Source organism: Palaemon carinicauda, chromosome 7, assembly GCF_036898095.1.
Source record: "Palaemon carinicauda isolate YSFRI2023 chromosome 7, ASM3689809v2, whole genome shotgun sequence".
Lineage (NCBI taxonomy): Eukaryota > Metazoa > Arthropoda > Malacostraca > Decapoda > Palaemonidae > Palaemon > Palaemon carinicauda.
The window spans coordinates 166,450,435-166,478,258 of record NC_090731.1 but is presented as its reverse complement, the minus strand read 5'-3'; the positions used below and the strand labels follow the sequence as shown (position 1 = coordinate 166,478,258).

Sequence of the window (27,824 nt, the reverse complement as noted above, 5' to 3'; positions counted from 1 at the left end):
GTTAACTTAGAATACGGCAGTGTAAGGGGGTCGCCGGGGGTGTTAGCCCCCCCGTTAGGTAGGTAGGTAAGGGGTGAAAATTGAGCTTAGTTGATGTCCATTTTTAATCCACTATGGGGAAACTGGCCGCTTATATACAAAGGCTCTGAATACATCAGTGTAAGAGAGGTTGCAAAGGGCGGGGGCTTTAGCTCCCCTAACCTCCCCCTCCTCCCCCTGGTTGGTAAGTAGGCAAGGTCACGGCTTGTAGGTTAGGTTAGGGGGAAAGTTTAGGTTACTTGATGTCCATTTTTTATGCACACGGGAGGAACTGGCCACTGATACACAAAGGCTCTCGATTGATTTTAACTTCCATGTGGTTTTTATTTGTGACGTATCTGGTACGTCACACAACATTGTACTGTACCTGGCATGTTTTGGCGTACGTCGTCGTAGTGAAGGTGTTAATATGAATAAGGTAGTTGGTCCATTGTCTTCCAAAAGGCGCATACGTCTGTACCCTTGGATATTGCGTAAGCTAGGCATGTTCAGACATTTAAACAACAAGAAAGTGGAGACCAACTTCATCTTAGCTTAGGTTACAGTATCAGGCCATCGATCATTTTATTATTATTATTATTATTATTAATTGCTAAGCTACAACCCTAGTTGGAAAAGCAGGATGCTATAAGCCCAGGGGCCCCAACAGGGAAAATAGCCCAGTTAGGAAAGGAAGCAAGGGAAAATAAAATATTTCAAAAGCAGTAACAACATTAAAATAAATATTTCCTAAATAAATTATGAATACTTTAACAAAACAAGAGGAAGAGAAATTAGATAGAATAGTGTGCCCGAGTGTACCCTCAAGCAAGAGAACTCTAACCCGAGACAGTGGAAGACCATGGTACAGAGGCTATGACACTACCCAAGACTGGAGAACAATGGTTTGATATTGGAGTGGCCTTCTCCTAGAAGAGCTGCTTACCATAGCTAAAGAGTCTCTTCTACCCTTACCAAGGTGAGAGTAGCCACTGAACAATTATAGTGCAGTAGTTAACCCCTTGGGTGAAGAAGAATTGTTTGATAATCTCAAATGTTGTCAGGTGTATGAGAACAGAGGAGAATATATAAAGAATAGGCCAGACTATTCGGTGAATGTGTAGGCAAAAGGAAAGAACCGTAACCAGAGAGAAGGATTCAATGTACAGTAGTACTTTCTCGCCAGTCAAAGGACCCTATAACTCTCTAGCGGTAGTATCTCAACAAGCGGCTGGTGCCCTGGCTAACCAACCACCTATAAAAGTTTGATATTTTCTTCAGCTTCAATATGTTTCCTCATGTTTCTAATATTTAAATTTTGTACAGTAATTTTCAGCAATCATTACCCTTAACATATTTAGTCTATTGAGACATTGGTTTTTTTTCACTATAATTAAATTAAGTAGTAAACATTAAAACTATCCTTAGTGTCCTAATGCTGCATTTTTTCCTTCATTCATGATTCATATCCATATTTTGTTTCTTTTTATTATGATAATTAGTATGCAATCAGGTGTTGTCTCATATATAGGAAGTATTTGCAAAGACAATAGACTAGATGAGTGCTCAATTGCTCTTCATTTGATGATAACATTGTTTTGTGAAATATTTTTGTAATTCTGTAAAAATGCAAAACTCTTAAATTTATTTTTTCTTTCAATTCCAGAAATGTCTGTTTTTCGTCCAGGCTTATTCAAAGGCAAGGTTGCCATCGTAACAGGTGGTGGAAGTGGAATTGGAAAAGCCATCACAGAAGAGCTAGTTACTCTAGGTATGGTTACAGATACTACTTTGTCAAAGATTTGCTGAACTGTTTAGAATTTGTAAAACTACAGTTTTTTTTATCTAAAACTTCTAACAAATTGTTTTATTTAGCTTTTTTATTCCTTGCCACCAATAAAGGTAGTACTGAAAGATGTTAGGATCATCAGAATGTCTTAGTTATAGGCTTATCTTAAACTGGCACTTTGTCCCTCTTCTTCCAGAAGGCAAACATCTATGTGTTGTTATGCAATTAATCAATAAAATCTATTAATCTTATCAATAAAAGCTCATGTTTTTCAAAGACAATGGCTAATTTTATATAGATGCATTTGTATAATGGTAGCTTATATATGTTCTTACTTAGTATAATTCATAATAATATATACAGTATTGTTTCTCAGTACAGTAATTATTAACCCTTTTACCCCCAGGCTATTTGAACCTTTCCAACCCTTAACCCCCGGGCATTTTTTTTTTTCTCAAGCACATTTTGCAATATATATTTTTTAAATGGCTCTAAGAGCCTTAATTTTTGTCATAGAGAGGTCAGGTTAGTCTTATTCTTTTGGAAAATGCCCAAAGTTTCTCATAAAGTTATCAAAAATATGCAAAAAAAAAAAATGTAAATAGCAGTTTTTTGCAAGGACGTACCAGTATGTCCATGGAGGTAAAGGGATGAGTTTTGTGAAAAGTACCAGTACGTCCATTGGGGGTAAAAGGGTTAATGGAATTTTTTTTTCCCTGAAACATGTTATTACTCTCATATTATTACCCTATCAGGATGTGCTAATTGTGAGTCCATACTATTGAAGAGAGAGAGAGAGGAGGCCAAAGTTATTTTTGTGGTGTTTTTCCTTATTTATTTCAAATTCAGTTTAAACATTATACAAGGAATCTAACCACTTACCCAGTGTCTCTGTGCTGCTAAAGCATTATACAATAGTATTCTTATTTTCTGACTTTAGATATCTGTTTCTAATATATTAAGTGCGACATTATTTTTTTTTCAGGCTGCAGAGTTGTAATTGCCTCCAGAAGTGAAGAGAAATTAAAAAAAGCCAGTCAAGAGATGGATCCTAAAGGGCAGTCAGTCTTTGCCAAAGTTTGCAATATAAGAAAGGAAGATCAAGTAAAGTGAGGTTTGCATAATTTCCCTAATAATTTTTCATTCTAAGACAGTCTTGGTAATGTAATTTTATACAAATATAAACCCTTGCTTTACATAATACTGTAGTAATTACTATGCTCTGAAGGTACTAGATTAGGATTATGAAGAACAACCGTAGCAGTGGTAAATAGTTTTCTGGAAATTATTTCATATATAGAGATAATGTGATCTCTTCACTGCCAGTGTTTCTTATTTCTCTACATTACTGAAACATCTGTTGTCTGAATGCCCACTTATCTGTTCTATGTTGCTAATTATTCCTTTTCTAAGTCTGGAAAGTTATACTGTACAATAAATGGGTAAGATTCGTCATCGGCGCCCACTCGTGTCTGAGTATTGGGTTCTGTCGTTAGCCATCAGCCTCCTATCAGAAGAAGGGTGGAGGAAACGACAGAATGCCAGTAGCTGGGTATATTGTTTTGGGTGGTCGTGGCTTTGCAACGGCCACGCACACACACTTGGCCCACATCGTTTTCACCGCGGATCAAGACATATGAGACAGGCGGCTTCTCCGATGTTGGTTGCATCGGGCTGCCGGGTTCTTGTTATGTCAAGGCCCGCCTTGTTGCCTGCCCGATAGGCATTGCCCTCTTCCGCCGGCGCTGGGAAGCTCCGCCGTTGGGGTCTTGTTTGTTTGGTTTGGTTTGATTTTGGAGTTTTCCTTCTCCTACCCTTTGCCTATCTGAAATAAAGGAGAAGGCCTATAGGGGTCCAGTCTTGGTCTGGTCTCTCAGAACTGGCCTTAGCGGTATGGTTGAGCCTGCCAGGGTGGATAAACTACCCCACCGCCATTGCCCAGCCCATCATTGAGACACTCAAGCCCCTCTACTGCAGCAACGTGCTGGACCATCAGAGGGGAAATGGGTAAGATTACTGATGATCAAAGTGGACAGTGAGCAAAAGCTTTGAATTAGGTATTATATCCAATTGCTGAAAGTATGGTTGAGTACTCATAATATAATGACATGTTATTAAACAGCATGAGCAAAATATGGGTAATAAGAAGCTCATTCATTTGCAAGACATGGTTGATTTCAAGGCATGTGAAGGTTGATCTTTCGGTTTGGTCTGACATGGTCTCACTGATCATAAAGTGGGAGAAATTTTGGATGCTTGATAGGAAGGTGTCAATGAATTTCAATAGTAGTAAAGTAGAATCCTATTTATATGTTGTTGATAGTATTACAAAACAGTGCTAACTTGCTTAACCCTTTAACCCCCAGGCTATTTAGAAATGTCCAACCCTTAACCCCTAGGGGTTATTTTTTTCCCAGCACATTTTGCAGTATATTTTTTTAAATTGCTCTAGCAGCCTTAATTTTTGTCATAGAGAGGTCAGGTTGGTCTCATTCTCTTGGAAAATGCCTGAATTTTTTCAAAAAATTATCAAAAATATAAAAAAAAAAATTTTATAGCATTTTTTTTGCAAGGACGTACCGGTATGTCCATGGGAGTAAAGGGATGGCTTTTGTGAAACGTACCAGTACGTCCTTTTGGGGTAAAAGGGTTAAGATGCTCAGTGAACAAAATATGACGGCAAAGAAGTTCATGGTTCTGCAAGACATTGTTTATTTCATGGCACATAAAAGTTGGGTCCTCTTGCATGATTCTAATATGGTCCTAATAACAATGCATCTCATAACTATGCACTTCCAATGAATGTAGAATCAGTATTTTTAAAGAGACCTTCCCTTCTAAATACAGTAGATACTTAGAATAATGTAAAGTGTGTTTGTTCCGTAACCGAAATACAAACCACGCTATTTACATTGGGTTTACCTTTTAGCGCAGCTGAAATGGCGAGCCATTAGAATTTAACGAGGGTGTATTACCCCCGCGCTAGTTAGCGGGGGGGTAGGGGAGTGGTAGCTAGCTACCCCTCCCCCCCTCACACACAGATGAATGCTCACTTTCACTTTTGGCTCAGACTGTGACAGACGTCTCTGTCTTGGTCCTCTCTTGGCAGCCATTGTTTGTTTTGTCTTTACTTAATCGCTTACTTTTCTTTTACTCAATATATATGTAAACATGTTTTCATGTTTGTATATATATTTGAGTATATAAATCAGTAAGTTTCCTTTTCAGAGTTGTGTGTGTAGTGTACGATATCTACGTGGAGTCCTCGGCAGTTAGGCCACCACGGCGTAATTTTATGGGTTGCGATCGTGTTTGACTTCGGTCTTTCTCTCTCTCTCTCTCTCTTGAGGTCGTTCACCCTTTTTACTACGTGTTACTACGCCCTTGTAGCTTCCTTTCCGTGTGGGGGGGTTGCTACGCCGTACGTTTGTCTCAATTAGTTTATGAATCTAATTGTAGTTGTTTTTTTTTTTTTTTTCAGCTTGTAGAACGATTCCTTTCGGGGTTTTCGTTCTTTCTTTAGTGTTCATTCATTTTTAAATTACACATTGTTCCGTAACCGAAATACAAACCACGCTATTTACATTGGGTTTACCTTTTAGCGCAGCTGAAATGGCGAGCCATTAGAATTTAACGAGGGTGTATTACCCCCGCGCTAGTTAGCGGGGGGGTAGGGGAGTGGTAGCTAGCTACCCCTTCCCCCCTCACACACAGATGAATGCTCACTTTTTTCACTTTTGGCTCGGACTGTGACAGACGTCTCTGTCTTGGTCCTCTCTTGGCAGCCATTGTTTGTTTTGTCTTTACTTAATCACTTACTTTTCTTTTACTCAATATATATGTAAACATGTTTTCATGTTTGTATATATATTTGAGTATAGAAATCAGTAAGTTTCCTTTTCAGATTTGTGTGTGTAGTGTACGATATCTACGTGGTGTCCTCGGCAGTTTGGCCACTACGGCGTATTTTATGGGTGGCGATCGAGTTTGACTTCGGTCTTTCTCTCTCTCTCTCTCTCTCTTGAGGTCGTTCACCCTTTTACTACGTGTTACTACGCCCTTGTAGCTTCCTTTCCGTGTGGGGGGGTTGCTACGCCGTACGTTTGTCTCAATTAGTTTATGAATCTAATTGTAGTTTTTTTTTTTCAGCTTGTAGAACGATTCCTTTCGGGGTTTTCGTTCTTTCTTTAGTGTTCATTCATTTTTAAATTACATAATTACATAGTTACATAATTATAGTTGTTATAATTCTGTTTTGGTTACAGCTCTCCTTCCGTGAGTGTAAGTGGTTGTGAGGGCACGTGCCTGTTGTGTAATTCTTGTTTCCTTTCCCTCGGGATTCCTCTTCGGAGCCTTCCCGGGGGAATGAATGTGTACTAATGATTTTTGTTTTATTTTTTTACAGTTACCGATCTAGTTCGTTTCTGTAATATGGCAACGGTGTGAGCTGTCTTGTTGAGGCCTGGGGATTCGGCTGTTGCTGCCTCCCCCCCTTGTATTTTCGTCAGGGGCGTGTCTCCTTCTACTGGAAGTACTCCCGTGACGACAGACAGCTCTCCAGTTCATTTTAGAACTCTCAGGAGGCTTGCCTCCTTGGGCGGGTAACTTTCCTTCCGAGGGAAGTTTTTCCTGTCCAGGCTTGAGTTTTTCCCCTTTTGGGGGTTCTTCTCTTGCCTTTTTTTCGTGCGACTATTCTCTTGGTGCTGAGCGGTCACACCTGCAGTTTCGCTCAAGGGGCTGGGCAACTGCAGGAGCTCCTCTTCGGAGGATTGCTCCTTTTAGGTCACTGGCTGACCAGTCTCTTCTACGAAGTGTTTCTCTTTCGTTCGCGAGAGAGTACACTCATAGAGACTCCTCTTCGGAGGATTCTGCTGTTGCTGTTGGCCTCCCTCGCCGTAAGGCCCACCGTCCGCCTCGTCATAAGGGCCTCTCATCTCCCTATAAGGGTGCTAAGAGGCGCCTTTTTGAATCTCCGTTTGCAGCCTACAACTCCTTTTTCTTGATCTTCCGCCTTGGTGCAGATGGACAGCAGTCTGATCTCGTCTTCCGACGGGCAATGGTCTTCCCGACGGACAACGGACTTCCGACGGACATCAGTCTCCCGGCGGACAGACAACGGTCTTCCGACGGACATCAGTCTCCCGACGGACAACGATCCCTTCGGGGCAAAGGGTTGCCTCCCACGGGGGTTCTTCCCTTGCGTGTCAGGGTTCCCCTGCGCGCCCTTCTGCTGTGTTCTCTCCTGCTCCTGCTCAGTGTTAGCGCACAGGCGCTCTCCTGTTCGTCAGCGCTCTCATGATGATCATCCCTGCTGTTCCTGTTGGTTTCTGTTACGCGCCCTGTGCGCCCACGTTCGCCCTCGCGATCTAGAACTTCGGTTCAGGTCTGGGTCAAGGACTCTTCTTCTATGCGCAGGCTTCCACGCGTTGCCTTCTGCTCGTCAGCGATCATCAGCTCGCCAGCGATCATCAGCTCGCCAGCGATCACTTGTCTCTCGGCGATCTCCGGATCGCCCGCATGTGTTACAGCCGGCACGCCAACGTTCTCCAACACTTCTGAAGGAACAGGGTTCACCAGCTACTAGCTCACCTGCGCATGCTGCTCGCCATCGCGCGATCGCCTACCTGCGGATGCTGCTCACCATCGCGCGATCGCCCACCTGCGGATGCTGCTCGCCATCGCGCGACCGCCCACCTGCAGATGCTGCTCACCATCGCGCGACCGCCCACTTGCGCATGCTGATCGCCATCGCGCGACCGCCCACCTGCGCATGCTGATCGCCATCGCGCGATCGCTCACCTGCGCATGCTGCTCGCCATCGCGCGATCGCTCACCTGCGCATGCTGCTTGCCATCGCTCGCCAAGGCGTCGACATGCCACAACGCGCCATCGCCAACTTGCGCGTTAGCGCTCACCAGCTCACCACCGATCGCCTGTTGATCCATATCGCCAGCGGTCTTCCTCGCCCACGCGACAGCGCGGTTCCTCGCCATCGCGCTAACGCTTGCGTTCGCCGCCTCGGACTCGCGCTCATTCATCTGCCCACCCTCGCGACCGTTCGCCTGTGCGCCCGCGCGACCGCTTGCCTGTGCGCCCGCGCGATCATTCGCCTGCGCGCCCAGTTGCCTGCACGTCTACGCTCATGCGCGTCCGCGCCCATGCTTTCCAATGTTCGCCCGCGCGCGAACCAACGGTATTCCATCGTGCGGACGGACGGTGTTCCGTCGCGCGAACCGACGGTGTTCCGTCGCTCGAACCTACAGTGTTTCTTTGCACAAACGTCGGCTTAATTCTTGCAGTATCCATTGCTCGTCTATGGGTTATCGCTCGCCGACCACCAGCTCTCGCCCTTCCTACCACGCTCGCCCTCCTTCTGCGCTCCTTCGCTCACCTTCGTTTGCGTTCCTGCGTGACCGCGCATGGGCGCTTCCACGTTCGCCCACGCGCAAATCTTTGAATTACCATCGCGCGAGCTCCAGGGTGATTGCGACCACGATTCCCATTGGGGTTTTCGCAGCATGGCCAGCCTGGCGAGTTCTTCTGGAGCGTATTTCCAGAACACGGCCTCACCCCGTAAATGCAGAGCATGGCACTTGCAAGAATAGGAAGAAACTTCAGGGAGGTCTGAGCAACACTCCTCTTTCCAGAACCTGGGTTAGCCCTTCCCCGTCATTCCCTGGAAGGATTTTTGGCGGGGGGTTTTCCGTTCGAGATTTCTCCATCGGACAAGGGGTGACTGCTTACCCCTTCCTCTGGGGGCTTACCAGGTCCTTTCCCTCCTCGGTTACGGCCCGAGGTTTGGTTCAAGAAAGCTACAGGAAGATCATGGGTACTTTCCTCCTCTCGAGCTCAGGCACCTTGGCCTTTCGTCGTTAAGTATCTAACTTGCGGACAAGCTCGATGTTGTACCATCTGGACGCGCTGACTGAGGGCTTCCTTCGGGTGTCTCATCTGTGGAGGTCGATGACCTCAGACACCCTTCCATCCTTGAGAAGAGTTTGTTTGTGCCCAAGGACAGAGACTTAGACAGCGGCTGTGCGGAGGAAATCGACATCCGTTTTCACTCCTCCAAGGCGCTTTCTTCCAGACTCTGCAGGGCTCCAGCGCCCTTTTCTCTCAACCACGTCGGCCTAAGTTATCGGCTACGACAACTGAGACAAGGTGTCCAATTGCAGTTTCCTCCTGTCAGGAACAGATGGCACGGGAGGCTCCCCCGGGGGGGCATAGTCCTAAAAGGAGCGGCAGAGTTCACGAACTCTGGGATTGCAGGTTTCTCGCTGGGAGGATGCTTAAGGTTACTCATCCGGATGACAGCTTCCCGATGCCCATTCCCGCACAATCTCTGTGATCAGCCAAGGATATCGCGCCTGCCGTCTCTGTCAGCGAATTCAGTGTCTCTGAACCTCCATGCCATAGCGTCGGCAAGAGTTGCCCGGTCGGGCAGAATGATCCATACCTTAGGCGAAGGTCCTCCATAGGATCATCGACGGCTTCACCCCCGGCCTCTTCAGTCGATCCTTTCTTGTAGGGAAGGATCTGAGAGGGGAGTTCCGTGGTCGACCTCTCAGCCCTGATCAAGTTTGTCGAACAGCAGAATCGATCAGACTGGTAACGAGGCGACAGGACTCCTTAAATCCTGGTTCGGAAGGACGGGTACTTTCAGTTTCCATTCCATCCATCTTCCAGGGAGCTCGTGGAATTCAGCCTAGACTGCAAGTATTCCTGCTTATGATGCAGTGTGGCTATCCCGCCGTGGCATAGCAGGTTTTTTTTCCCCAGAGAACTCTCCCTGCTTTCCTCATGGCCGCTCATGTGCAGGCTTCCGCCTCCTCTGCTTTTTGGAGGGCTGGTCAACTCCGGTAGGCTCGGGTTCGACCTTCTTCAGCGCCGGGACAAGCTTCCGGATGCTTACCATGAGTGTGGGTTCATGGTACTTTGCTTGGAGCCTTCTCTTCTTCTGCCTCAACATCTGGAGTATCTGGCCATGATATTGAGTCAACAGCCTTACCACGTTGGAAACCCCGCTTCTCGTCCGTCCAGCGAGGTTAAGCAACGTCGGTTCTGGTCAGTACTTGGATGGGTGACCACCTGGGGACACCAGATTCTGTTGCCACATCCTCTGAGCCTTCTTTTCAGTTGACTGTGGCAAGACTGAGGAGAGTCGCAGTACCTGTTCTCAGTCAAGCAGAGCTTTCAGCCCTACCTTGGAACGTTTCCTAGTTCTCCTTTCCTCATTGACCCGTCTATAGTCCGAACGGTCGCCTCAGGATAAGTTCCATGTGGGGCGGTCCAAGTTCCGGTGGTTTCATGCAACGTTTATCCGGACTTCCTGGCCCCTATGGGACCAGCGGAACTATTAGACCTGCAATGGGTGTTGACCTATGGAACCTCTTGATGGTAGTGGATATTCTCGTCCTCTCCCCACATTCTTGATGCTGTTCTCGGACTCGTCAAAGGAAAGGGGGGGGGGGGGGGCATGTTCCGGTCCAGGCCTATGGTCAAGACCTGAAGGATACCTCTCCATCATTCAGGCAGGCTTAGGGGCCGTAGTCTGGCCCCTCTACAGATCCTACAGCTCCTGCCGAGTCGCCCCGTGCGCGTCGACTTCATGATTCTGGCGTGTTCTAACCAGCAGCGGACGCATTTTCACACCTTCACATCTTGCAGTAGAGATACCGGGATGATTGAGATTATCTCAATACCACCATCGGCTCTCTCATTCCAGGCAGAGGAATGTTCTCTCCGACTATCCGAGCTGAGCCTCGTAGTAAGAGTGTACCTGGGGGTCTTTGACCTTGAGTAACCAGCAAGTCCTGGTCTGGGGGACCTGATCGCGACAGCTTGGAACCTCAAGCTTCCGCTGTTCTTCCCCCCAGTCTCAGACCCCGAGACTCTGGCAAGATGCATTCCGGTGATGGTGGGACAACTTCGACGCCTGCGTCTTCCCTCCTTTTTGTCTGTGGACAATGGGTCTCAACAAGACCAGGTTGTCTGTCAACCTTTCAATGGAAGAGCTCCACTGGGACTATGCGCAGAACAGTTTCTGGACCCTCTGCTTCCCCTGACGGAACTCCCGGGAGAGCTTCTCCCACGGCGCAGACTACTCAAACAACCACACTGCGACATCTCTCCCGAACCGGGGCGTCACTTCGGCTTCATGCCTGGAGACACTACGCCGCCTCCTCAAGAAGAGACAACCCGCTACAGTCGCGGTACGGAGGTCGCGTCATCTGCGATAGTCATCCGCAGGGATCTTCCAGGAAAAGTGAAGAGTCTTCGGTGGTTGGTGCCGTGGGAGATATACCTCTTCCCTTGAGGCCTCTTCGCCAGCAATAACGGTCTTATTGCCTTTCGGCGGGAGGAAACTCCTTTCCGCTCTCGGCAATGAAGCCTGTCGCTCAGCCTTTCCCTGACCTTCAGGCTTAAAGGAATAACTTTTTCCTGCCCGCTGGATCTTTCCTCGCTCATGCGAAGCTACGATCGTCCCTGCCCTAGTCGGAGGAAGACCTCCAACTTGGAGCATGGCTCGGACTTTTAGTCCTTTAAGAGATCCACTCAAGACCCTTTGCGACAGTCCTCGGATTGTATTCCGCCTTGGGTCTCCTGCTCACTCTGGCCACAGCCAGTGTGTAAGCAATCTTCTTGGTCTCATACGACTCCGCCCTTTCTAAGGAAGAGGGGAAGGCAACATTCAGGTTCGCTCCTGAGTTGTTGGCTAGACTCAGAATCTGGGGGTCCTGGCCCTTCGGTCCAATTCCTTCAAGATTTCGAGTCTCCATTCTGTATCTGATGTCCCAAGACCTTCTCTTTCTTGCCAGTAAAGGAATCGAGAGGTTAGCTTTGGGAACAGCTGCAGTTTGTCCTCAGTTGCAGCCAATTTTGGAGCACAAGGAGGACACGGGGGAGAGTCACCAGTATACCTCTTCAGCCCGGACTCAGGACATTCATCTCGACCTGTCTCCAGACCCTCCCCCGTCACGTCGCCCTACAGCACGATGTTGGATACATCGCAACGTCCCTCGCCTTCGAGTAATACTACTCTGTGATGCAGGTGCTACAAGCTGGAGTCTGGAAGCGTCTAATGACCTTCGCAGCCCGCTTCCTGCAGGGCGTGACCCACAGGAGTCTCGATACGTTTTCTATCGCTCTGTGGTGGCTACACAACAGCTGGTCTAACCTCAGGCTCCTTTTTGGACAGGTAGCAGAAGGTTGAGGGCATTGTTATCAGGTTTTAGTCTGCATGAATGAAAGAAGTATGTCTGGCCCTTATTCCTTTCTTCATCATCCCCTCTACGGGGAAGCAGCATCCTGGTCTCTGCATAGCTGACCTCGAACCTCTGCAGGTAAACCATGCTTCCTTGTGTTCCGAGTATTGAGTCAATACTGTCGCGTCCGCCATACCCTGACGAGGTGGTATTGGGAACGTCCTAACCCAGAGTTCCTTCTGGAACTCCAGGTCAACTGCCTAGGACGGGTCACACTTCTTCCTTCACACACAAGCTTATGTAGGCCACACGGTTCCTTGCGGAGCAAGGAACTTGTGAGGTGCAGGGACTCCTTTTTTCGAGTGCGACTCACTCGGATTCTGAGTACCCGGGTAAAGCCAAAGCCAGTATGGCTGGGGACTTTCCACCCTACCTAATGGGTAAGTCACCCAATGTAAATAGCGTGGTTTGTATTTCGGTTACGGAACAAATGACAAATTCGAAGATAATTTGTATTTTTCCTAACCATACAAACCTTAGCTATTTACACATATTTGCCTGCCAGCCCTGTCCCCCAAGACAAGTCCTACCTCTAAGTGAAAGTGAGCATTCATCTGTGTGTGAGGGGGGGGGGGGGGGGGTAAGCTAGCTACCACTCCCCTACCCCCCCGCTAACTAGCGCGGGGGTAATACACCCTCGTTAAATTCTAATGGCTCGCCATTTCAGCTGCGCTAAAAGGTAAACCCAATGTAAATAGCTAAGGTTTGTATGGTTTGGAAAAATACAAATTATCTTTTAATTTGTCATGTTAAAGCTAATAAGATTTCTTTTAAAGCAACATTCTTCTCAATACAAACTCATTCAGTTTAAATCGTATGAGATACAACCCAACCTCTCATCTCTTGATTTTGGTTTAGACAAAACGGGGAATGAGAAAAATGATCACCGGTAGCACTAACTTACCTACATGCATACCAAACTAGGTGATCAGCTTGATTCTTCTTTTTTGAGTGTCTAAGATATATGCTGACTGCTTGATAGGCCTCTATAAATATGTGGTTTAGTATTGAAAAAAAATATATACACTATTTTCCAAAAATATTTCATATTTTGACTTTATTTAAAGTTCCATTTCCGCTCTATTCATACTTTTGACTTTATTGATGCTAACTGAATTTATTGTTTCTCTCTCTCTCTCTCTCTCTCTCTCTCTCTCTCTCTCTCTCTCTCTCTCTCTCTCTCTCTCTCTCTCTCTCTCTCTCTCTCTCTCTCTCTTTTATTGTCTTTCATCAATAACTTCTGGTAACTCATATAACTAAAAAAAATTTAGTTAATCAAATCAGTAAGATAATAGATAATAATTTTTATTATTATCCCTTTATAAAGGAATAAGATCATCGATGGCAGGGATAAAATACTAAACAATTAAATACAGTACTGTGTTTTGCAATTAGCAGAACCACCAGCCTACTGGTAAATTATACCAGTTTTTTATTTTTGAGTCTAGTGCTGGAAAAATCACTCTTAAGATTTTATTGAAGATTCAATCCCTTTTTCTGTGTTAAGTTACAGGCATTTATTAGCTACAGCATTATTTTTATGTGTTGAAAAATTCTGAAATTGTGAGAATTAAATTCTTGTATGTATCTTTACAGGACTTTGATATCACAAACAGTGAAAGAACTAGGGCGGATAGATTATTTGGTAAACAATGGTGGAGGACAGTTTCCATCACCTGTGGCTAATATGAGTTTAAAAGGTTGGAATGCTGTGGTGGAGACCAATCTCACTGGAACATTTCTTATGTGCCGGGAAGGTTAGTGCATAATCAGTTATCTTTGTGCATTTTTGTACAGTGTACTGTATTATAAAGGGATTTTGACGAAGGAAAAATCTATTTCTGGGCGAGAGACTTGTGCCGCCCAGTGAAATGCTCCTTTTACATCATTTCTAAGGTAGAAACTGCTATGAATTTACCAGAGAAAAAATTGTATAGGAATGCTAGGTTGAACCCAGCTCGCTCACCTAATAAGGTGTCGGTATAATATACTGGGGCGTGATAAATCACAACCAGAGGTCTCGTACCATTTAGATATCTCTTCTCAATATCCCTGTTACAGCGAGGTGCTGTTCAATGCCTAACTCCGATCTTCTACTACCAGCAGTCCAACCCACGCCAGTGACGTCACTCCTTATAGCACCCAAGATTGGGGCCCAAGATGGGAGGGAAGAAGGGTGGGTTCACTGGGCAGCACAGGTCTCTCGCCCAGAAATAGATTTTTCCTTCGTCAAAATCCCTTTTCTGGGCTCCGACCTGTGCCGCCCAGTGAAATAGTGCCAGAGAATAGGGGCCCAAACTTGGCACAATACCTGAAGGGAAGTAATTAAATACAAAATAATACCAAAACATGTTTAATCCAAGAAAAAGGATATACAAGGAATCCTGAAGGTAAGTACTCTCAAACATTAAGGAGGGAAAATAAATACAATAATGGCAAAACCCCACACTAGGGATGGCTGGTAAGGCAAGGCAAATAATGATGCAGAGCAAAATAAATAACATCCTTAATGGTAAAATAACAAAAACCAACTCGTGGGAGAGTAAGACTAATAACAGGTATAAACAAAAACAATTCATAGTAACGAAGATCATTAACAGGAGTGTAAAATAATACACCATAAGGGTGGAGCTCAAGTAAAACAAAACCAAAACCAAGTAGGAACAATAAGTAAGGCAGGTAGGAGGAAGGAGGATAGAGCAAGACGTTGTGATTAAGACTCATTACCTTTCAGGAGGAACCACATTCCCGGCTGCTACTGTAGCAAATTTTAGACCTTCCAAAGGTTTTAGGCATTGGCGTTTAAAAACTTTAGGGGACTTCCAGCCTTTATATTTCGTAAGCTCGTCAAAGTTCATATGATGGAAGTAATTAACTGAAGTAGCTACAGCTCGTATATCATGGACATGGGGGAATGATTCAGGGTTAGCCTGTTTAATAAAATAAAGAATTTGTTGTCTGATTCCTTTCAGGGTAATGGTTCCTCCATTTTCTCTAATGAATGAGGGTCCTGTGGACTTCATGGAAGTTCTATTTAAGTAGGATTTCAGGGTGGTAACTGGACACAAGGATGGGTCCTGAGGAAGTGGAACAATCTTCCAAGAGGACCATCTGTTCTGAGGGTCCTCATTTTTAGCCAAGAAAACTTTGTTAGAGGAGAGAAGGACTTCTCCTGAAGAGAGAAATTTAATATGACCTGGGTCTCTAGCCAATACTGACAGTTCTGAAATTCTGGTGCCAGAAGCTAGGCTCAATAGGAACAAGGTCTTTCTTATTATTATTATTATTACTATCCAAGCTACAACCCTAGTTGGAAAAGCAAGATGCTATAAGCCCAGGGGCTCCAACAGGGAAAAATAGCCCAGTGAGGAAAGGAAATAAGGAAATAAATAAATGAAGAGAACAAATTAACAATAAATCATTCTAAAAACAGTAACAACGTCAAAACAGACATGTCATATATAAACTATTAACAGCATCAAAAACAAATATGTCATAAATAAACTATAAAAAGACTCATGTCCGCCTGGTCAACAAAAAAGCATTTGCTCCAACTTTGAACTTTTGAAGTTCTACTGATTCAACCACCCGATTAGGAAGATCATTCCACAACTTGGTAACAGCTGGAATAAAACTTCTAGAGTACTGCGTAGTATTGAGTCTCGTGATGGAGAAGGCCTGGCTATTAGAATTAACTGCCTGCCTAGTATTACGAACAGGATAGAATTGTCCAGGGAGATCTGAATGTAAAGGATGGTCAGAGTTATGAAAAATCTTATGCAACATGCATAATGAACTAATTGAACGACGGTGCCAGAGATTAATACAGTATCTAGATCAGGAATAAGAAATTTAATAGACCGTAAGTTTCTGTCCAACAAATTAAGATGAGAATCAGCAGCTGAAGACCAAACAGGAGAACAATACTCAAAACAAGGTAGAATGAAAGAATTAAAACACTTCTTCAGAATAGATTGATCACCGAAAATCTTGAAAGACTTTCTCAATAAGCCTATTTTTTGTGCAATTGAAGAAGACAGAGACCTTATATGTTTCTCAAAAGTAAATTTACTGTCGAGAATCACACCTAAAATTTTGAAAGAGTCATACATATTTAAAGAAACATTATCAATACTGAGATCCGGATGTTGAGGAGCCACCGTCCTTGACCTACTTACAATCATACTTTGAGTTTTGTTAGGATTCAACTTCATACCCCATAATTTGCACCATGCACTAATTCTAGCTAAATCTCTATTAAGGGATTCACCAACCCTAGATCTACATTCAGGGGATGGAATTGATGCAAAGAGAGTAGCATCATCTGCATATGCAACAAGCTTGTTTTCTAGGCCAAACCACATGTCATGTGTATATAGTATGAAAAGTAATGGGCCAAGAACACTACCCTGTGGAACACCGGATATCACATTCCTATAATCACTATGGTGCCCATCAACAACAACTCTTTGAGATCTATTACTTAAAAAATCAATAATAATGCTAAGAAACAACCCACCCACTCCCAACTGTTTCAGTTTGAAAACAAGGGCCTCATGATTAACACGGTCAAAGGCAGCACTAAAATCAAGGCCAATCATACGAACTTCCCGACCACAATCAAGGGATTTCTGTACAGCATTGGAGATTGTAAGAAGGGCATCACATGCTCCAAGGCCTTTACGAAAACCAAATTGCAAACTAGGGAGTAGATGATTACCTTCAGCAAACCTATTAAGACGTTTTGCCAGAAGACGTTCAAAAACTTTAGATAATATGGGAGTTATGGAAATTGGGCGGTAATCAGTGGGACTTGAGCTACCACAAACACATTTACATAGAGGAGTAACATTACCAATTCTCCAACTAGTGCTAAAAGCTCCTCTTCTTGCTAACTTGCGCAAAATAACAGATAACTTTGGAGCTAAGAAATCTGCTGTCTTTATAAAAAACAAAGGAAAAATACCATTTGGGTCTACACCTCCATAAGCATCAAGGTCCATCAACAGAGCTTTAATCTCACGAGATCGAAAAGCTAAACTAGTTAGTTTAGCCTCAGGAAAACAGGAATGAGGAAGTTCAAGTTTTTCATTACTCTGTTTACTGTTTACTGTTTAATAATGTTATGTAATGGCAAGCTTAAGGACATCATTCAAAAACCAGGAAACTGCGCTAGGGCGAGTTGATGGTTTCAATCTGGCGCAGGCTTTCGGGATTGACGAGAAGTATGAATCCGTAAGGTCAATATTAAAACCAATATGGAAAATCTTTTTCAAGGCTGATTTAATCGTAGTGATGGTGTTGGCAGCAAGGCCTGATTCAAAGAGAGTTCTGAAGAAGGTTACTGTCAGATTCATAGTCATCTTTTCAACCTTTGAGTCCCTTAAAAACTTTGCAAGTTTTTTAACAGCCGAGTCATATTGTCGGAGGGTAGATTCCCTTTTGTCTGATTCCAAAAACAGGGTATTTTGGGGATCAATAGCAGCACCTCTTTGGGCTGCAAATTTCATGAAGTCCATAAAGTTAGGGCATTCTGAATTCTTGAGGACGCTAACACAATGCGAGTTTGTACTACTTGTGTTAGAATGGGATTGGGTATCTGTCAAGGGTGGAGACCCAGTTCCACCAACAGAGGAAACCAACTGCTCTTGGGCCAGTTGGGGGCTACCAGAGCTACTTGGCCCCTGAAAGACCTGAGTTTGTCCAACACTTTCATCAAAAGATTTATCGGAGGGAACAAATAAATCCTCTCCCAAGTGTTCCAATCCAACGACATTGCGTCTGTGGCATAAGCCCGAGGGTCCAGGTTGGGGGCTACGTAACATACTAGTTTGTGGTTGGACTCCGTCGCAAACAGGTCTACCTGGAGACCCGGGACCTGAGATAAGATCCATTTGAATGAGTGTTGATCCAGGGACCATTCCAACTCCAGCGGAGTTGTCCTCGAAAGTGCGTCCGCCACTACATTCCGCACTCCCGCCAGATGGACTGCTGACAAATGCCACTTGTTCGATGCTGCCATGGAAAATATTGCTAACAGGACGTGATTTATGTGGGCTGACTTGGAGCCTCCTCTGTTTATGCTGTGGACTATGACTGCGCTGTCTAGAATCAGTCTGATATGAAGGTTCTTGGCTGGGGTCAGTCGCTTTAGAGTAAGGAATACCGCCATGGCCTCTAGAACATTGATGTGAAGTTGTCGAAATACAGTCGACCATAGTCCCTGGACTTCGACCATAGTCCCTGGACTTTCCTGTGTTGGGAGTATCCTCCCCAACCTGTCAGGGAGGCGTTTGTGTGAATGACGAGCCCTGGGGCCGGATGCCGTAAGGGGACTGATTTCGATAGACTTTTGACCTTTGTCCATGGCCGAAGTCTCTTTTTGAGAATTGGGGGAAGTCGAGCTCTTTTGTCTCGATACATACCGTTTGCCCTGGAGCGCCATACTCTGTTTATGTCCTTTAGTTTGGCCTTCAGAACAATATCTGTCACGGAGGCAAACTGCAAGGAGCCTAGGATTCTTTCTTGGTTCCTCCTGGATGTCAACTTGTCCCTGAGAAAACGTTTCTTATTCTTTGCTATTTCTGTCCTCTTGGCTTTCGGGAGACATAGCGTATGGGAACGTAGGTCCCATTGTAACCCCAGCCATTGAAACTTGGTCTCCGGGACCAGGCGGGATTTGTCGAGGTTGACCTGAAACCCCAACTGTCGAAGGAAGGCTAATACTTTGTTTGTTGCCGTGAGGCAGTTCTCGACGTTGTCTGCCCAGACGAGCCAGTCGTTTGGGTAAGCTACTATTTGAATCCCCTGGGTTCGTAGTTCTTGAATTACCGTCTCTGCCAGTTTGGTGAAGATCCTGGGTGCTATGTTGCGCCCGAATGGCATCACTTTGAATGCGTAGGCTTGGCTGCCTAGTTTGAAGCCTAGGAAAGGACGAAAATGCCTTGCTATTGGAACGTGATAGTAGGCATCTGTAAGATCTATAGAGGTGGTGACGGCCCACGGGGAAGTAAGGTCCGCACCTGAGAGACGGTTAACATGTGGAACTTGTCGCATCGAATGTAGGAGTTCAGACGGGACAGGTCGAGGATTACTCTTCGCTTGTCTGAGTCTTTCTTTGGCACGCTGAACAAGCGACCTTGAAATTTTAATTGATGAACCCTTTGGATTGCGTTCTTCTGCAATAGGTGGTCTGCAAACGAGACTAGCTCTTCCGTTGGAAGTTGGTAGAAACTGGTTGGTGGAGGGGGCCCTTCTATCCAACTCCACCCCAGACCTTTGGTAATTATGTTGAAAGCCCAATTGCTGAACTTCCAAAGATTTCGAAAGACATAAAGTCTTCCCCCTACCTGAGGATTTTCAATGGGCTGAAGAGGATTTGCCTCCTCGGCCTCCGCGGAATGTCTTGCCTCGGGTGAATCCCCTTCCACTACCCCTGTTACGAAAGGCCCCTTTGGCGCCGGAGCCTCTGGCGCGCTGGTAGCATTGGAAGGAACCTTGAGATTCGTAGGCTGGGTTAAAGGCAGGGGAGGTAGCATATGAGGTTGATGCTACTTGAGCCTGAGGGACCAACACGTACTGTTGTTGAGGGTGCCCCTTCGAAGTAGAAGGTTGGGAACCTTGTGCCACAGGAACGGGTTGCACGAACTGAAGGGGCTGTCGGTTCTGAGAGGAGTGGAAGGGCCTCAGCCTCTTCCTGCCTCGAGCAGAGGTGCCGGCTGGCTCAAACTTCCGCTTGGGGACGAGGCCCCACCTAACCTTAAGGCTTTGGTTAACCCTGGCCGCCTCGCTGAGGACGGTGTTCACCAAGTCCTCTGGGAATAGATCCAGACCCTAGACCGGGGCTTTAATGAGCCTGTTAGGCTCATGTCTGATAGTAGCCTCAGACTAAACATGTCTTCGGCAACGAAACCTGGCAGCCAGAAACTCGTAGGCATCGACCAACAGAGTCTGTAGGAGGGATTTAGTGAAGACCTTAAAGAGAGGTTCCTCCTCGTATGTAATGGCGGTCATCTCGGCCATAGTGGCGGAATTAATGGATCTACTGAGCCTGCACCGGGCTTCGAACTCAAGGCGAATCAGCGAGTCCGGAAGCCTGGGAAGACGTTCGCTGAACTGAACTGAACAGTCAGCGTTCAGTTTGCCTGTTGTGAAGGTGGCCGGGGCGTTATGCCAGCACTCGTGGTCACCCGGGAAGAGGAGGAAAGTCAGGTCCGTCTCCCGGAGCTGCGGTAACGGCTTGTCCTCCTTGAGGGCCTGATAAGCTAGGTCCATCATCTTGGTGACGCATGGAGTGGGGGTTTGCTCATCAACCACGAACATCGTGTATGAGTTCTTGTGGGGTGTGAGCATAGTGTTCACACAATCCCACTCATTCAAAGTGCGAACCCAGGTGGACTGAGCTTGTTCCTTAGGGTAGATGACAGTCTCCCTGGGAACTTTGTCCAATCGAATAAGAGCTTCCTCGGTCAAACGAGCGAAGCCGGGGAAGGGGAATTGGAGGCCCGGTGGATAGAACTCAAAGTCTTCAATGGGCCAGGTGCCAAAACCCTCGATGGTCAGCATGCCATCCTTGAACGGAGAATGCAGAGCCATCTTCCAATGATTATTCTTTTTGAATTCCGGGAGCTTAGAGGCGTCGGGGATGGCATATTGCTGCTGTTGTGGCAGTCCCGAGCGCATGAGGCTTTCTACTGAGCTCTCATTATTTTGCACCTTCTCAGTGAGGGTTGACATCATGGACCCGATTTCAGACAAAAGCTTGTTGGAGAAAGCTTCCGAGTCGAAGGGAGCCACCAGGGTGGCAACGGAGGCTGGCGTCGTTCTCAAACCATGAGAAGAAGAAGAAACAACAGCAGAGTCTTTAGGGACTCTAGAAGAAGTCAGAGACTCACCGACGGTCACAAGGACCTAACCAAAAAACTCGACAAAGTTCAACAAAGCTCGAAAGCTACACAAGGGATTCCTACAAATAAAAAGAGGGTAACATCGTGTGGGGTCCGTGGTATGCGGAACGTCACACGGGAAGGGTGGGGGGAATCCTATTACAGTGAGCCCTCGCTACTTCGCGGTTTGACCATCGCGGATTCATGACTTAGCGGACTTTTTTCATTAAATACGGCATCCGATTTCATCAGCTAACCACTATTTTTGGGGGAAACATCATTTTATTCTAGAAAATTGCTACTCTTTAAATAGTTAATTGCACATTAAGAAAGCGTGTACTTTTGTTTTTAAATTTCGGGTGTGTTTTAAAAATCGAGTATTGTTGACTTCTTTTTGTTTTACTTTTGGCTGTGATCAGATCAGCTGACGTCTAGCTGCCGGTCTCAAGAACATGCGTGTACGAAGTATTGTTTATACCATTTCTTAACTTATTCAAACCATCTATACAGTTGATATTACATAAGCACCAATGTGTTATAACCTATCATATTTTTTTGTTTATTACATTTAAAACAACTCTCTCTCTCTCTCTCTCTCTCTCTCTCTCTCTCTCTCTCTCTCTCTCTCTCTCTCTCTCTCTCTCTCTCTCTCTCGTAAGAAATAAAACCTTAGTTCACATATGGCAACTTGAGTTTAAGATTGAAATTAACATTAATATTGTTAGTTGTGGCGATCAATTCCTCGCTTCAGGAGGTACAGGAAACAAAAACACGGCATTCGATTACAACATCTGATTCTCTCTCTCTCTCTCTCTCTCTCTCTCTCTCTCTCTCTCTCTCTCTCTCTCTCTCTCTCTCTCTCTCTCCTCTCTCTCTCGTGTAACAATAATTACAAATAGATGAAGAAACCAAAATCGGTTTTCTTAAAGTGTCAATTAAATACAAAACGAAAAAATTATACCGTGTATACATCCATTTCAATCATAGCTTAAAATACGGTATCCGATTTTGTCAGCAAACTACTATTTTTTAGGAAACACCATTCTATTCCAGAAAACTTTCACTCTTTAAATAGTCAATTGCGCTATAATAAAACATGTATTTATGTTTTTAAATTTCGGGTGTGTTTTAAAAATCGAGTATTTTTTACTTCTTTTTGTTTTACTTTTGGCTGTGATCTCATCAGCTGATGTCTAGCTTCCGCTCTCAAGAATATGCGCGGTACGAATACACTAACAAAGAATTGTTTACTGTACACCATTTCTTAACTTATTCAAACCATCTATACAGTTAATATTACATAAGCACCAATGTGTTATAACCTATCATATTTATTATTTAGTACATTTAAAACCATTCTCTCTCTCTCTCTCTCTCTCTCTCTCTCTCTCTCTCTCTCTCTCTCTCTCTTCTCCTCTCTCTCTCTCTCTCTCTCTCTGTCACATCGAACGTAATAGCAGTAACTTAATTTTTCGATGACTTTGAAAATGGCCTAGTACTTTCTTCTTCTTTTACCTTTTTGCATATGGTGAGGTGGGTACAAGTTGACTTTAACTGAAGTTAGGAAAAGTATTTTGGATATGGAAAGAACAATTATCTTTCGTAACAGTTTAAAATTATCGTAAATTATCATTCTGTCATTAGCGGCAGTTTGCTATTGTGGATTAAACCCATAAGAAAAAAGAAGGTTTCCAGCTTTGCTACGAATTTTAGGAATTTATATGGATACGATAAGTAAAATATTTGTAATAACATAATGTTTACTAAATGTTTGTTATATCATTAGTTATCACTTTGAGCATGTGTGTTTAATGCGTTCGTTTGTTTATTATGATCGAAGATGGAGCGTAAACAAATGGAAGGTTTCCGTTTCAGGCAGCGTCATAAAGAAAAACATTATATAATTGGCATTCATTTCATTTATTTGGAAGTTCTAAGAAAAAATAAGTAGAACATTGGTAATAACAAAGTCATCATATAATCAATACTTGGTAAGACTGCTGTTGATGCAAAATCTAACCTATACACAGATGTGTAAATGCGTCTGTTTCTTCGTTATGATCAGAGATAAACGTAAACAAAACATTGGTTGTCATTTTTTATCGTGCTTTTTGGCGTGTTTAGGAAACGCCTGATATAAAATCGCCTTTAATATTTGTGCCTGTTTTAGTTTAGGGTACTGTAGTACATGCATTAAGTGTTCTGTACATTAAAGGGTAGTTTGTTAACAGTACTACGCAAAGGGAAGGTTTTAAAAGTCTGAATATACATGTTAAATAAATACGTAAATATGGTGTCCCTACTTCGCAGATTTTCAGCTGTCGCGGCCGGGTTTGGAACCTATCTACCGCGATAAACAAGGGTTCACTGTAACTGGGTCCCGTGGGGTGCGGAACGACACGGGGGAAACGCCGTTAAACCCAAAGCATAGCAGAAATCACTCCAGCCGATCGATGGCCAATCGGAGCGGCGGAGAGAAAACGGCTACGAAAGGGCAGGAGTAGGCGTAAAAATACATATATAGCCTCGCTAATGTTCACGGTTCCGTAGGGAGAAGAGTCAGTCGACACCCCGGGGGAGGGGGGAAGGGGATTGGGGAACGAGAGGACTCGACCCGTAAGACAAAACGGCTGACTCCAAGCCTCAAAGAGACGAGAGGCATCCCTGGAGTGGGGATGGGGTAGGCGGGTGGGTGGGGATGTCAGACGCCTACAACGAGAACAAGCCAATGGGGATGCAGGAGGCCATCACGTGGGACAGGGAGACCAGGCGTACCAACCTGGTCGATGAACCACGACATAACGAATGATCATAAACGGATAATGACTAGGTAATATAACGTAAGATAATATGATATGGTAAAATATAATGCATAGGGAAGCATGCGATAAAAACCTCTTACTATTCATAGTAAGAGGGGGACGCAGGAGAGAGGCAGGGAAATAACGAGCCGAGCCCTCCAGTGCGGGTAGGTACCGACTGGACAGGGGGGCCAACATAACACAAAATCGGGTAGATGCCGATCGAAATAAAAACACAAAACTGAAAGAACTGCCTCGCGAGAGTCCCACTCAAACTAAAATAAAAAACTAGGTGGTAATATAAGATACTGTATCGTAATCTGCTATTAGATATCACCTCGGTAAAAAACGTAATAGCGTGAAGTAACCAACTAGGAGCGCCCGAAGGCGAGCAGGCATGCCAACCTAACATCGACTATGATACGTAGAGTAATATCATAACTGACTGATCTAGTGAAAATACCATAATCATAATGTAATAAATAACAGTGGGTGTGAACGGTGATATACCCAGCAAGGTTCGAAACGAAAAACAATTAGTACAGAGGACTAATTGTAAGACGTTAAGAACGAGTGAGAGGAGGTAGCCGGCCATCATGGCGGCCTCGAGTGGGGCCGCGAACAGTAACAAATAAAAACTGAGATATAATAAAAAACTAAGGGCAAGGCTACCTCCAAAGACTCAAAACTCATAGATCTGGTACTTAACTTAGATGGAGAGACAGTAGAGTCCAACATCATTGGTAAATCCTGGGTAAAACCGAGAAAACACCACGAAAAACAAATCAGAGTACACACGAAGTGCTATGAAAAAGGAGTGTCGTCACTGGCGTGGGTTGGACTGTTGGTAGTAGAAGATCGGAGTTAGGTGTTGAACGGCACCTCGCTGTAACAGGGATATTGAGAGGAGATATCTAAATGGTACGAGACCTCTGGTTGTGATTTATCACGCCCCAGTATATTATACTGACACCTTATTAGGTGAACGAGCTGGGTTCAACCTAGCATTCCTATACAATTTTTTCTCTGGTAAATTCATAGCAGTTTCTACCTTAGAATTGATGTAAAAGGAGCATTTCACTGGGCGGCACAGGCCGGAGCCCAGAAATTTATTTTTTATTTAACCTTGTTAGCTTTTAATATATCTTTGTTTTTATACATTTACAGTATTGTAGTTCACTGTTCGTAAATATTAGAATATACAGAAGAGTTTTTAACCCACTAAGTGCCAACCTCTCACCACATGATTGGGCACTCAAGCCCAAGTCACTGTTTTTTACATTTTACTTGACTCATCGTAGAAGAAATAAATTTACAACATTAATTATCATATACGGTAGTTTAATAAGTTTGGTTTTCATTGATATATAATTTTATCTATTTTGTAAAAATTTTGTACTGTATACTGTATGTCAATAATAAAAGAGAGGATCAGATGTAAAATATGTTCAATGACACTCAAAGGGTTAATATCATTAGTGAGGGATAATTTATGTACTGTACAGTATGGGGATATTCTGTGTATATGAACACACTTCTTTATTCATTTTCTGATGATATACTGTATATGATTAACACTTCAGGCCAGCCTTATGAGACTCAAGTGTTTTGACTTAGTGGTCTGGTTAAACTGCTTAATAACAATGATAATAGTATTCTGGTGGTGATTGGTCATAGGGAAAAATGTGTTGAGTAACTTTTTTTTATTTAATTAGTACTGCATAAGGTGTTACATTTATATTCTTCATATAAAGTAAGAGATGTGTGGATTTTGGAAAGTCATGTTAACAGAAAAATTATTCTTTAACCAAATTCGTGCTCTGTTGTACTACCTGACTAGATTACTCTGTACATTATTAACCCTTTTACCCCCAAAGGACGTACTGGTACGTTTCACAAAAGCCATCCCTTTACCCCCCTGGACGTACCGGTACGTCCTTGCAAAAAATTGCTATAAAAAATCATTTTTTCATATTTTTGATAATTTTTTGAAAAAATTCAGGCATTTTCCAAGAGAATGAGACCAACCTGACCTCTCTATGACAAAAATTAAGGCTGTTAGAGCAAATTAAAAAAAAAAATAATGCAAAATGTGCTGGGAAAAAAATAACCCCTGGGGGTTAAGGGTTGGAAATCTCCAAATAGCCTGGGGGTTAAAGGGTTAATTGTCATATCCGTAAGAGATACACGACTACCTTCTGTCAGTCGCTAATATGCCACAAGTTTTAAAGGATTCCTTGACTAGTATCATTAATGCATCCATACATTTGGGAAGTCTTTCCATAATGTATCCAATTACTTTAGTAATTTGATAGGGAGACGACACAGCTTTAAAATTTGCCATCTCATAAGGAGTTCTCTGTACATTGCTGGAAGTTAGCACTAAAAATTCCTCTTTACCACTGATTAAGGTCACTTGTACTGTATTTGGACTTGGCAATTTAAAAGGAAAAGTCTTGAGTAAGATTACAAAGGAAGAATAGCAGAGAAGGATTAGGGAGGGGAAGGTTACTATAGTACTGTACAGTACATTCATATGTACTGAAAGATATATGAAAGACCAAAAAATTAGGAAAATGCTCTGAAGTAATAAGGTTTTATTGCCAACATAAAGTACAACGTGCTGTCATTCATGGGAAGTTTTCTGTTAAAAGTTGTCAAAAGTGGCTAATTAAGAAACATTGGAAGTAAAAAAATTTTTATGTACAGTATATCGTAAGTCTTTTTGTAATGTTTTTGTTAGATGATATGGATAAATTATAAAATGATACGTGCAATACAGTACTATTTTCTTAATCATATCTGAGTAAATAGATAGAAAGTATTCTTAGTATATTAGTAATAAGTATGATATTGTCTTTCTCGATTATAAGTTATTACGATTTATAGAATATCAATACAAAATTAGTATTGTATGAAAAAGACTATGAACGATTAATGTGGGAAAATATTAATTTTGATACAGGTTTATGAACTACTTATGGTTACTGTATCACATACAAGAAGTTGAGAGTAATAATTGATTAAAACCAAATAGCTGTTTGTTCCTATGTGGCATACAAACTGCCATCCTTTAATTGCAGAGATTTCTTCTGTACGAGCTTGAATTGGTCGTTGAAAATGGATAATGAGCAGTTATCCAAGTGGGCCAAGTGTAGGGGGAGAAGCCCTTCCCACTTTCCAGTCGGAGAGTAATCACTTTTTCATTAACCGCTGTATAGTACAGACGTACTCTACAGAACTCCAGCAAAAATGATAATTCTTTTTCTTTTGGCAGTGTGTCAGTGAAAAGGGAATGGAAGCAAGAACTTCATGTTTGCCCAAGGGAAGAGCATACACTGCAACTGCTTCATGGCAAAGCTGTCTGTAGATCTGCACTCCCTTTGTGCCACTTGTAGGGGGCATGTCTGTTTGCAGGCTTCACTATGCTTCAAATGTCAATCGTGGGTTCCAGTGCAATGACATGAGAGGAAGAAGCTCGCAAGGCATTTATCAGAGTCGGACTGGGCAACACCCAAGAAGACACCAGCGAAGTTTGTTGCCGCTGCTGTCTCCTTGGAGAGTCTGACTGCTGCAGTCACCCCTGTGCTTATACCCCTGGAGTACACTGCAGGGGCCAGGACAACACGGATCAACATTGCCAGGTTTTTCAGGCTTCATCACTCCTTTGGAGACTGAGGACCCTTCTTTTTTGACCGGGAAGACTGTGAACGACAAGTTTGATCCAAGGAAGTCGTGGCCAAGACTCAGAATCCAGCAGCACACGACCCAAGGTTCGTGTTCTTCTCCATCCCCTCCCTCTGGGAGGCGTCGGGGGTGATCGAGAAAAGATGCTCTTTTGTTCCTTGGGGGCTCTGTGGTGCTATCTGAAAAGGACCCTACACCTTAAGCCTGATTGTCGAAGACTTTTCGTTAGTACTTGCAGATCCAAAAGAGAGATGTCAAGGAACACAGAGCTTACACGTTGGCTGACAAGAGAGTCAAGGTGCCAGCCAGAGCCAGAGCTCACGAAGGCAGGGATATTGTCCCGGCACTTGATTTTAAGAACCTGTCAGTAGGCCAGGTA

The 27,824-nt window shown here is 44.0% G+C and overlaps 1 protein-coding gene and 1 pseudogene across 5 annotated transcripts in view; both read left to right on the top strand.

The window, feature by feature from the left end:
• The window catches only part of LOC137644130 (peroxisomal trans-2-enoyl-CoA reductase-like), a 71,695-nt gene that overhangs the window by 430 nt on the left and 43,441 nt on the right, over nt 1-27,824 (top strand). For all 5 annotated transcript variants that reach the window (XR_011045141.1, XM_068377102.1, XM_068377101.1 and 2 more), the window contains exons 2-4: nt 1,685-1,789; nt 2,793-2,916; nt 13,669-13,829. Coding sequence is in view for 4 of the 5 variants with exons in the window: in XM_068377102.1 (XP_068233203.1) it covers nt 1,687-1,789; nt 2,793-2,916; nt 13,669-13,829 (388 nt within the window). In the remaining variant the exon portion in view is untranslated. The remainder of the gene's footprint in view (nt 1-1,684; nt 1,790-2,792; nt 2,917-13,668; nt 13,830-27,824) is intronic.
• On the top strand, nt 9,802-9,920 carry LOC137644699 (5S ribosomal RNA; annotated as a pseudogene).